Source organism: Saccostrea cucullata, unplaced genomic scaffold (assembly GCF_032062105.1).
Source record: "Saccostrea cucullata isolate Sc308-1 unplaced genomic scaffold, CSIRO_AGI_Scuc_v1 ctg17417, whole genome shotgun sequence".
Classification (NCBI taxonomy): domain Eukaryota; kingdom Metazoa; phylum Mollusca; class Bivalvia; order Ostreida; family Ostreidae; genus Saccostrea; species Saccostrea cuccullata.
The window spans coordinates 1-11,546 of record NW_026938219.1 but is presented as its reverse complement, the minus strand read 5'-3'; the positions used below and the strand labels follow the sequence as shown (position 1 = coordinate 11,546).

The 11,546-nt window shown below is 34.1% G+C and overlaps 1 protein-coding gene across 1 annotated transcript; it reads left to right on the top strand.

Moving 5' to 3' along the window:
* Positions 1-2,299: 2,299 nt before the first annotated feature.
* Positions 2,300-4,833, top strand: LOC134249640 (uncharacterized). The gene is made up of 2 exons (XM_062731975.1): positions 2,300-2,330; positions 2,905-4,833. The coding sequence occupies exon 2, from the start codon at positions 2,921-2,923 to the stop codon at positions 4,613-4,615; it is 1,695 nt and encodes a 564-aa protein (XP_062587959.1). The 5' UTR covers positions 2,300-2,330; positions 2,905-2,920; the 3' UTR covers positions 4,616-4,833.
* Positions 4,834-11,546: the final 6,713 nt, after the last annotated feature.

The following is an 11,546-nucleotide window of genomic DNA, read 5'->3' as shown; positions in this document are numbered from 1 at the left end:
TTTCTTTTCCAGATATGTGTATAAATTATAATTTTATTTGTTTTTAAAAAAATTGCACTGCACAAATTCAACAAAGACTAGAACTGTCCAAACGGGACAAAATATCCCCCGCTGGGTTTTTCAGAAGAAAGTTTTTCCATAATAAAGATATGTAACAAACACGAATTATGAAATTTTTCTTCCAGTGACCTTGAACTTCCCCAAATAAACTTAGGTCAAGGTCATGACACACTCTTGGGTCATGGGTAATCTTTGTGTGAAATGAAAAACTACCAAGTTTATCCATAAAAGATATGTATCAAACATGAATTTGAATTTTTTCTTCCAGTGACCTTGAACTTCCCCAAATGACCTTGGGTCAAGGTCATGACACACCCTTGGGTCATGGGCTGAGTGAAATGAAAAACTACCAAGTTTATTCATTAAAGATATGTATCAAACATGAATTTGAATTTTTTCTACCATTGACTTTGAACTTCTCCAAATGACCTTGGGTCAAGGTCTTGACACACCCTTGGGTCATGGGCAATCTTTGAGTGGAATGAAAACCTACCAAGTTCATCCATAACAAAGATATGGACCGGACACAAATTATGAAATTTTTCTTCAAGTGACCTTGAACTTCTCCAAATGACCTTGGGTCAAGGTCATGACACACCCTTGGGTCATGGGCAATCTTTGTGTGAATTGAAAACCTACCAAGTTTATCCATAAGAAAGATATGGACTGGACACGAATTATGAAAATTTTCTTCCAATGACCTTGAACTTCCCTTAATGACCTTGGGTCAAGGTCATGACACACCCTTAGTTCATGAGCAATCTTAGTGTGAAGTAGTAGATTCTAATGTCCCTCTGTAAGAAAGATATGGACCGGACACAATTGCACATACAGACTGACAGACAGACAGCTAGACAGACGGACAAGGTGATTCCTATATACCCCCCAAACTTCATTTGCGGGGGGCATAACAAGTACAGAGATACACTTTTTTCTCTAGTAATAACACTAAATCAAAGTGTGTAAATCTGCAATTTAGTAGATCACCAAAGGTTTAAGTTCATTCTTACAAAATGTGACTTTATCAACATAGCTTTTAAAACAACATATAAAATAGGGTTCTGTTGCTAAATAAAACAAGAAATCTTTTACTGAGTATTGTCTTTATATTCCAATATCATCAAGCTTTCTAATTCACTGGGAGTTCCATTTATATCTGTATCCAAGAAATCTGAAATAAACAAAACATAACTTTCAATTTAGCTTAAAGATAGGTAACACGAATTCCACCATATCTGTTTCATATATATAAATTTTTATAAGCATACACTGATATATGTACATGTACTTAATATCAATTAGAAAAACTGACATATCAGATATTGAAAGGCCAATATTTTCACATTGAATTTTCATGACAAGGAACACACGGTGGGTGTGACTGGTTGGAAGGGGATGCTCATTCCTTTATAGCCCCCCATCCCACCTCTGATGTTTTGGAGGTCCGTGTTAACCCTGATTTGTATTGTTCATATGGGCTTTGAGATTGAGTAATGTTCATTATTTCCATAATTCATACAGAAAATTTTTACAATCAATCTTAAATCCTGTAAATAAAAAAATTAACGTTTAAGATTGTTGGATATGAGTACATGTAACTCAGGTAATTTAATTCAAATTAGTACTCCAAGTTATAAATTAAACTATTTCTTTTGAGATAATGGCATCCAACTTTCATCCATTGTTGTTTGATGAACACTTTTTGTGCTGCTGGATAAAAAAAGGGGGGGGGGCTGTATCAGTGATTTGTTTTCTTAACTGGATTTTGAGACCCAGTACTGTTCATTATTTCCATATTTCATATAAAAAATTTTCACAATCAATCCTACATCCTTTGTAAAAAACATTAACATGTTTAAGATTGATTTGAGTGACTCGGGTGATTTAATTCAAATTAGTACTCCAAATAATTTAGTTACGAATTAAACTATTGGTTTTGAACAACATTCATCCATAATTGTTGTTAAATTAAACACTTTTGTGCTATTATTTATCGGTGGGTTGGGGGTTGGAATGGTTCAGTGATCAGTTTTCCTTAAATTTCTGATGTCCTGATGTCATTTCCTTATTTTACTGTCAATATTTTAAAAATCAAATACTGAAAGGATTAAAGCTTGTCAGTCAAAAACAAAACACAGAGCTGTCAGATTGAAATCCCTGCTATATATAGACCAGGAAGTATAAATACCTGGTAGATAGCACAGGTAACTTGGTCATGCGATTACAATAACACCAACTTTATCGGCAGCCATTACTGTTGTAAGAGTCAGGTAATGTTTATATAATATTTATTCATTTAACTTTTTGAGATTTTTCTTAAAAAATTTACCTATATAGTTAACAATAAATACATGAGGATAGCAATTGATATTATGCTATATATAGCTGGGTATTTTTAGAAAATGAAAAAAAAAACGCTACCAAGGATTTTAAAGGTCAATGAATAAAGAATTCATCAATCCTCTCCTAGTTTAATGAGATTTCTTCATGTGGCCCGCTCAGCACCATCTCTCCACATAATTCATAATTACAGGGAGAAGTGTTAATCAAAATAATTATGATGCAAACAGTTTGCTTGAGAATAGTCCTTGAGACAAGAAAATTCCAAAGATGCAATGTATTAGCAATACATGTGTGAGACCATTAAAACCCACCCTGCGGCATGAACCCATGGAACTCTGTATTTTAATGTAGGTCAAAAATTTAAAATAGGAATAAAATAACATTAAAACTCTGTAATCTAACAGATAATTTGCCAAACAAATAACCCTAAAAATCATTTAAAATATGTTCCGTTTTTCCTACTGAGCTTCATTCTAAAACCTAATTAACTCTATACTTCAGAGTCACAAGTTTAATCATGGACCCCCGTACCAGTGCCCAGGACGTGATTCGATGTGACCTGTGTGAGACCGCTGTGGTACAGATGCATTGTGATACGTGTCTTGTCAACCTGTGTATAGCTTGTGTGGGAAAACACATGATATCTGATGAATCCAAGGACCACAAGGTCGTTAAATTTCAGTCCAGGAAGTCTACTCTCCTTTACCCTGAATGTATAGCTCATAGCAAACAGCAATGTACAATGCACTGTAATAAATGTGAAATTCCTGTGTGTACAAAGTGTCTAGCATCTGATCAACACCTGGGTCATAAGTTATCAGAAATCTTACAGATCGCGGATGACAAAAAAGACAAAATCATCAAGGATCTAACCGAATTTAATGAAACAATTTATCCAACCTACCAGGACATTGCCTCTGATGTACGAAACAGAATGAGTCAGTTAGAAAAGGAATATGGAGATCTCTCAACAGTCATAACAAAACATGGAGAGGACTGGCACAGAGAAATTGACAAACTTGTCATGAAACTTAAAGCTAAAGTTGATGAGATGAAAAACACACAGTTACAAACTCTACAGAAACATCTGGATGAAATAAACAAGACAATGTCTGACATCAAGGATGAAATAGATTCAGTTGAAATGGCTATAGACACTAATGACTTGTCAAAACTGTTTAAAGTCACTTCAAATGTAAATATGTACAAAAACCTTCCACAAAAATTAATACCAACTTTATCCAAATTTATTCCAGAAAAAATTCAAGAAGAAAAACTCAGTAAAATGTTTGGAACTTTATCTTTCAGTTCTTTCACTTCAGATAAACATGGCTACAGCATAAAGACAACACAGAAGTCACCAGAAACTGGATCCTCTCCTCTAGTCAAACAGCTGCTTGATGAACCAGAGACTGTCACCACCATAGACACTGGGTATAAATATTTCCTCTGCAATGTGGCCTGTCTGAGTGATGAGGAAATCTGGACAAGAGGATATGACAACATTATGAAACTCTACAGCATCAATCAGGGATCACTACTCAAGTCAATCACAACCAAGTCAAGGTACCAGCCATCTGACATAGCAGTGACAAAAAGTGGAGATCTAGTTTATACTGATTACAATGATAGAACTGTGAACATTGTGAAGAATGAGAAGATAGAGGAGGTGATCAGACTACAGAACTGGAAACCTTACGGTGTCTGTAGTACCTCCTCTGGTGACCTCCTGGTTATTATGATCAGTGATGATGAAAAACAAACAAAAGTTGTCTGTTACTCTGGCTCCACAGAGAAACAAACCATTCAGTTTGATGATAAAGGTAAACCTCTCTATTCATCTTATAGTTATAACACATACTACATTACTGAGAACAGGAACCTGGATATCTGTGTGTCTGATGGTGGAGCTAAAGCAGTAGTGGTAGTCAATCAGGCCGGGAAACTGAGATTCAGGTACACTGGACATACTCCTGCTCCAAAGAAGCAACCATTCAGTCCAGTAGGAATCACCACAGACAGTCAGAGTCACATCCTTACAGCTGATTTTAATAATAAGTGTGTCCACATCATAGACCAGGATGGACAGTTCCTCCGTTACATAGAATGTGGACTGAGTGCACCCCATGGAATGTGTATAGATACAAATGACAATCTGTTTGTTGCTCAGGGGGAGAACAGACAAGTGAAGAAAATAAAATACATGTGTTGATATTAGGGCTGTGTATTGATCAAATAAAACCAGGTCCTATATGACACACTACAATACAACTTAAAAGCCACTACGCAGTATATCAATGCTTTTTAATTAGTTATATTTACATTTCCAATAATTTTCCCTTATGATTCTTTACAAAATAAAGTTGCCGTATATTTTCTCATGAACTACATTAGGTTTATATCACGAATAAGCATGAATATCTTCATTGTTACGTCATAATACTGCTCTTGTCGTCAAAAGTCCAAAAATATAGTGCACACGTTTGTTTTAAAAATGACAGTTAAACTGCGTAAATTTATGACAAGTCATCATAAAATTAATCTGAATATAAGAAATGAATATAATTTTTTGAAGATTCATGAGGTATATGAACTACAACGCTTCACACCGGCATATTTATCATGAAGCGCAGAAATATGCCAGCGTGAAGCACCGTAGTTCATAACCTCAAGAATCTTCAAAAATTAAATTCATTTCTTAAGTATCACGTGTATTTGAAAACCTCCTGTAAAATAATTTTTATAAAAATGATCAGAATCTTATCATCAGAGAGAATTTGTCGTAAACATGGTTAAGTTGTTATATGATAGGATTGATGCATGTAGTAACATTACATGGTACTCTAACTGTGATGAGATCAATTGTAAGGAACAACATTCATTTATGTACATGTATATGATGTCCTTTATTACTATGTCCAAACAATGGCTGAAGAAACCATATCAGTTCTTAGAACCATCACTATGGGTGAACACAACCCATCCTGTAGACTATCATATAGCATTAACAATTAGCATTAGCATATAACATTGCTTAATTGTGGATGCAAATGCAACCATTTTAGATACAACTTGGAACACTGAATGTCTGGTTTATATCATTTTTGTTAAACCACTTTGAGCAATTTCTGCACGATAAAACATGATGATGGTTATTATGAAGTCAATGGGACCTTCATGTATGAAATCACTTGGGTATATCTGTATTACATTATATCCATATAAGAAATTTGTTAAATTAATATAGCTGGGGATCTAACATAACCTCGCTATATCGGTTAATTTGCTATATCCCTGTTTTTCAAAACTTAGTTTTAATGAATTCATGATTAATATACAAATATGGACTCAATGTAGGTCAATATGCATTTATAATGACTAGGGGTGCAACAATACGCCTACCCCATGTCACAATACGTATCATGGTATTCAGTTTACGATACACTACGTATCATGATATGTGACATATTGGGTTAAAAAGACAGACGTTTGTCATCATATACTTTAAACTAAAAAAATTATCAAATGTTCATTACACTAACACTGGAAAAGTGATAACATCCTTTGACCCCTTAAATATGGGGCTGGAAACAAGTTTAACTGCCAATCCTGCACTTTAATTGACCTCATGTTTCGTGCAGCAGCCATTTTGATATTGTAAACAAGTAACCAAAACGGATGATTCAGATAATTACGGACAGATTGAACCGAACCGTGATAGTTTCATGTATCGTGAACCGAACCGTGGAGACATAAACCATGGTATACTGTCAAACGGTTTAAATAATGACCCACGGTGACAAATATTGACTGAAGATACATAGAGTATATTGACCGTGGGTCCCATTATTCACTTTCTGCGCTCGTTATTATAAAATAATTACTTCGTATTAACCAATCAGATTACTGGATTTCACAAAGTTATATAATATATAATATTCCTTAATAAAGTCTATCTTACCTAATCCAAAGTGTACAGTCAGGTGTCATCCATATTTACACCTGTACCAAGAAACACAACACCTTGTCTGAAATAAAATGCCACGCCACAGCATGATACGCCCGTCAAAAAATTACAATTACAATGTTTCTTAAACAGTTAAAAGTACAGGAAAATCATGTCAATCTTGATTTTAAGATTTCAATGATTTTTACACACCTTAAAAAAATTGTTTATCCATCCCCTGTGGTGTAGGCATTAATTAATTATAACAAATATTGCATCATTCATAGATTTCTATACCTTGCCAAATGCCTATCATATTAAACAATATCAAATTAGTCTTCACAATTTAATCTATACTTAATTAATTTTGGAAATAAAAGGCTGGCCATCAAATATAAACTGACCAACAGTTCTTCTGTCTGATTCCTGAAGGATACAGATAAAATCATGCTCTTAAGAAATGAAAGAGACATGCAGCTAGCCTTCCTACATTGAACACATTAATTAATCTTTAACTGGATGCTTGTCTACTCATTACTCCCAAAAGATTATTGGATCTGCACAACTACCATAAACATTTTTAAAATATATAAAACCTCTATGATTTTTTTTTAGATTTAATGTCAGACAGTTAATTGTTAATATGCAATTCATATGGACATGCAGATTCCACCCCTACCCCCATAAAATTAATTTTTAAGTTCATAATATTATGTAATATCAAAATAGTTGCATATGCAATATCAAATTAGTTTTAATAACTTCTCATCAAATTCATTTTAAACCTTTGGCTAGCCAACAAGATCTATTTTTAATCCAACAGGCTTACCCATTTGGCCCAATACTCAAGGGATATAGATAGCACCGATGCTCTAACAGCTACACCTCACACTAAACTCATTAATTTTCCTCTCTAATTTGACATGCAATTATCTGTTATCAAAATTCTTCTTGACCAGTGCTAGATAATTAGACTCATGGGAGTGGTGGAATTTCTCTAACCTACATTATATTTGTTTAGATTGCTGTCAAGTTTATGCTAAAAAAATAAGTATTTTCTTGATTTAACATTTTTCTAATAAGGTTAGTGCAATAGTTTTACATTTTTTGAATGTGTAAATGAATAGAAAAAAAAGACATTTTTTTTTTTAAATTCCTTTCAAATTAAAGGTCACAGTGACCTTAAAATAGGTCGCGACACACCTTCTACCTAAGATGCATAAACTGGCCAAGTTTGATGATTCTAGGTCTAATAGTTTTCTAGTTATGGACCGGACAGGATTTTTCCATATTTGGCTATAACTTTATAATTATAGGTCAGAGCGAAATAATTTTTGTGTGCGACACACCTTCTACCCAAGATGTATCAGCTGACAAAGTTTGATAACTCTAGGCCTTATAGTATTAAAGTTATGAGCTGGACACGAGAAAAGCTAACAGACGGACAGACGGACGGTCAGACGGACGGACACGAAGCCTATAACATAATACGTCCCGTCTTAAGACGGGCGTATAAAAAAGAGAAAAGTCAGCGTGTTTGAACAAGAGGCATCTGCAATGAGAAGTTGCTGAGAAAACTGCGAAAATTTTTCAGACACAGACAGACAGATAAACAAGGGTAAAACAGTATACACCCCTCTTTGGAGTGGGTGTATTTAAGGAATGTTTTAACTTTTATGTGAGTTATTGGTGTGTGAATCACACAGACTTGTAACAAGCATATTTCATGAAGTGCCAGGGTTTCAGATTGAAATAAGTAACTATAGGACATTTGGCATATTTACCAGAAAAGTTATAGGCCATTCTGTCCTAAACTTTCTAAAATTATAGGCCAATAGAAAAGTTCAATTTACTCAGATTTCTGTCAAACATTTACAAAAAAATCAATTAATTACTGTAACATAAGATATTCAAAAATGTTTATTAATTTTCCTTTTAATAAAGTGGAAAATAATATTTTGTTTCTTTTAATCAAAATCATTATATTGAGACAGAATAGGAATTGTTTTAAATTTATTAAGTTCCATTCAATGGGTATTTTACTTGTATTAGTCCCACCTTTTATTGCATGTACTTGTATTTATATTTCTTGGGATTACAAGTTTTAAAAATAGTTCTCCAGAAATTAGACTTAAATTTCTGATTATATGTAAAATTACGTTTACAGATTGCCTATACTAAACATAGGTAATCAGAGATTACAGAGCTAACCTCAACGAATGTTGTCTTTAAGTAAGGCAAAGTCACACAATTAACCAACAAAAAGTATACATTCCAAAAATGAAAATATTTTTAAAAGCAATTTTGATCTGATACTTTGAAATAGACCTACATAAAAAATTTAAACTGCTTCATCTTCATAAAAATGTAATGAAAATCCAGCATCTGAAGCAAATTTGAGAGTTTTCATCTCTTGATGCAGCATTTGTGCAAATTTGGTTTATACAATGTTATATAAACCTTATAGTTTTTGGTAATAGACCTGCAACCATAACTTTTACCTTGTCTATTATCTGAAAAATGTATGTCCAATTCAGCATCCGAAGCAAGTCCATTAGTGTGCATCCTTAGATGTATCATCCATGCAAGTTTGCTCATTATAGGGCTCATAGTTTATTGGAAATGAAACATGCATCAAAACAAACATTTTCACTCATCCACAAAAAGTAGGTCAGATTCAGCATCCTAAGCAAGCCTGGAAGTATGCATCCTTAGATATATCATCCATGCAAGTTTGGTCAACATAGGGCTTAAAGTTACTTGCAAATGAAACCTGCACCAAAAACATTAACCTGTTCGCTCAACTGGAAAATGTAGGTCAGATTCAGCATCTGAAGCAAGCCAGGTAGTATGCATCGTTAGATGTATCATCCATGCAAGATTGGTAAAAGGGCTTATAGTTACTTTGAAATGAAACCTGCACGAAAAACATTAACCTGTTCGCTAAACTGGAAAATGTACGTCAGATTCAGCATCTGAAGCAAGCCCGGTAGTATGTATCCTTAGATGTATCATCCATGCAAGTTTGGTCAACATAGGGCTTATAGTTACTTGGAAATGAAACCTACACCAAAAACTTTAACCTGTTCACTCAACCAGAAAATGAGGTCAGATTCAGCATCTGAAGCAAGCCAGGTAGTATGCATCCTTAGATGTATCATCCATGCAAGTTTGGTCAACATAGGGCTTATAGTTACTTATAAATGAAACCTGCACCAAAAACATTAACCTGTTCACTCAACCGGAAAATGTAGGTCAGATTCAGCATCTGAAGCAAGCCAGGTAGTATGCATCGTTAGATGTATCATCCATGCAAGTTTGGTCAACATAGGGCTTATAGTTGCTTGGAAATGAAACCTATACCAAAAACTTTAACCTGTTCACTCAACCGGAAAATGTAGGTCAGATTCAGCATCCGAAGCAAACCCGGTAGTATGCATCCTTAGATGTATCATCCATGCAAGTTTGGTCAACATAGGGCTTATAGTTACTTGGAAATGAAACCTGCACCAAAAACTGCACCAAAAATGTTAACCTGCTCCAAAAACATTAACCTGGTAATTCCTTTGCTGAAATTGCAGCATCTGAAACTTTGTCTGGTACAATAAAACACACTAAAACCATCTTCCATGCATGTCTAATCAATATAGGACACAGAAGTAATTAAAAAGAAAACTGCTCCAAAAAACTTAACCTTAACCTGGGACGCCAACGCCGACGCCGACGCCGAGGGTATCACATAAGCTCCCCCCAACTTCGTTGAGGTGAGCTAAAAATGTTTTCCTTTGTATAGTAAAACCTTGGAATATTGTCCGTTTCCTGCAATTAGTCAGACCCCATATTCAATCATGGCGGTAAAAGTATCAACATGGCATGGATTCATTCGATGTTTGAAACACTCATCACTACTTTAATGCTCTTTGCACAAGGATTTGGAAATAAAATTAGAGTATTTTTGTCAAGATCTAATACCCAAATACCTATGGCTGATTGAATCTGCAGTTGCAGAAAGTAGACTAGTAAAAGAAACAATCGGATCTGAATGCGGGAAACTATACGACTGGCCTTTACATACAGAAAATAATCGGCCATTATGTCCGTTCAATGTTAAACTTATAGGCCATTTTGGTAGGTAAATTTGATTTTTTCCTGCCATTTTGAATTTTTATCGGCGAATGGCCGATGGCCGACGCCAATCTGAAACCCTGAGTGCACTAGCGCTTAATTAAAATTATGCCTACGTGCAAGTCTGTGTGACTCACACACCAATGATTCTTACTAAACTTATAAACATTCCTTACATTTACATTTTACATGTTTGGAGGCACCAAAAGTATACTTTATTTGAATTTCTCGCTGCCCTATATTGTTATACTTTTATTAACGTCGCTGTAGACTAATTGTGACGTCACGTTAGCGCAGATTTCTCCATGTATATTCTATGCATCAGTATACACAAAAATGGTTTTTAAGGTGTTTCCACACTCAAAATTTCATAGGTTCAAATTACAAAAACTGCATTTATTTTCTTTTTATATACTTTAAACTTTCCAATTATTGCAAAAAATGTATAGGTCACCATATTATTTAAGATGCAAAACATAAATAAACAAACTGGTTAAAATGCATAATTCTGATGCTGAGTGTCCTTAAATACTTCCTACTTAAAAGATACTTTTAAATTGTGAATACCAGGGAAACTATTTTACAATAAAGCAAATGCCTGAATGAAAAGACCTTAGAAGGAGTTATTGCCCTTGTCAACATTTTTTAAATATTGAATAATTGATTAAATATAGAAAAAATGCATTTTTAAAATCTTTTAACTTTACAATATTTATTATTACACCTATTGTAAAGCATTCTTCCAAGAGATATTGTTTTATTAGGTATAAATTTAAACTAATAACAGTTTTTGCAAAAACCTATGACATCATTGGAGGGTGGAATTACCTTAAATCAGTTTTAGAGTTGGCTTACTAGAAAAACACAGTGAACGTAAATTAATACTTCTACTTATAAGACGGGGAAATCTCAGACTTACTGTGTGGGCTGCATGTCCAATAACCAGGTCTTTAGTTGTGTCAGCTGACGTGAGTCTTGGTTCTAAACAAAATAAAACAAACTGAATTTAACATCTTGTATATTACAGTACTTTATTTCCTTTTTATGATCATGAAGTGTTGTTTACCGTAAT

Bases quoted from the DNA above. Each gene is read 5' to 3' on its own strand.
- LOC134249640 (XM_062731975.1), top strand. From the start codon at position 2,921: ATGGACCCCCGTACCAGTGCCCAGGACGTGATTCGATGTGACCTGTGT.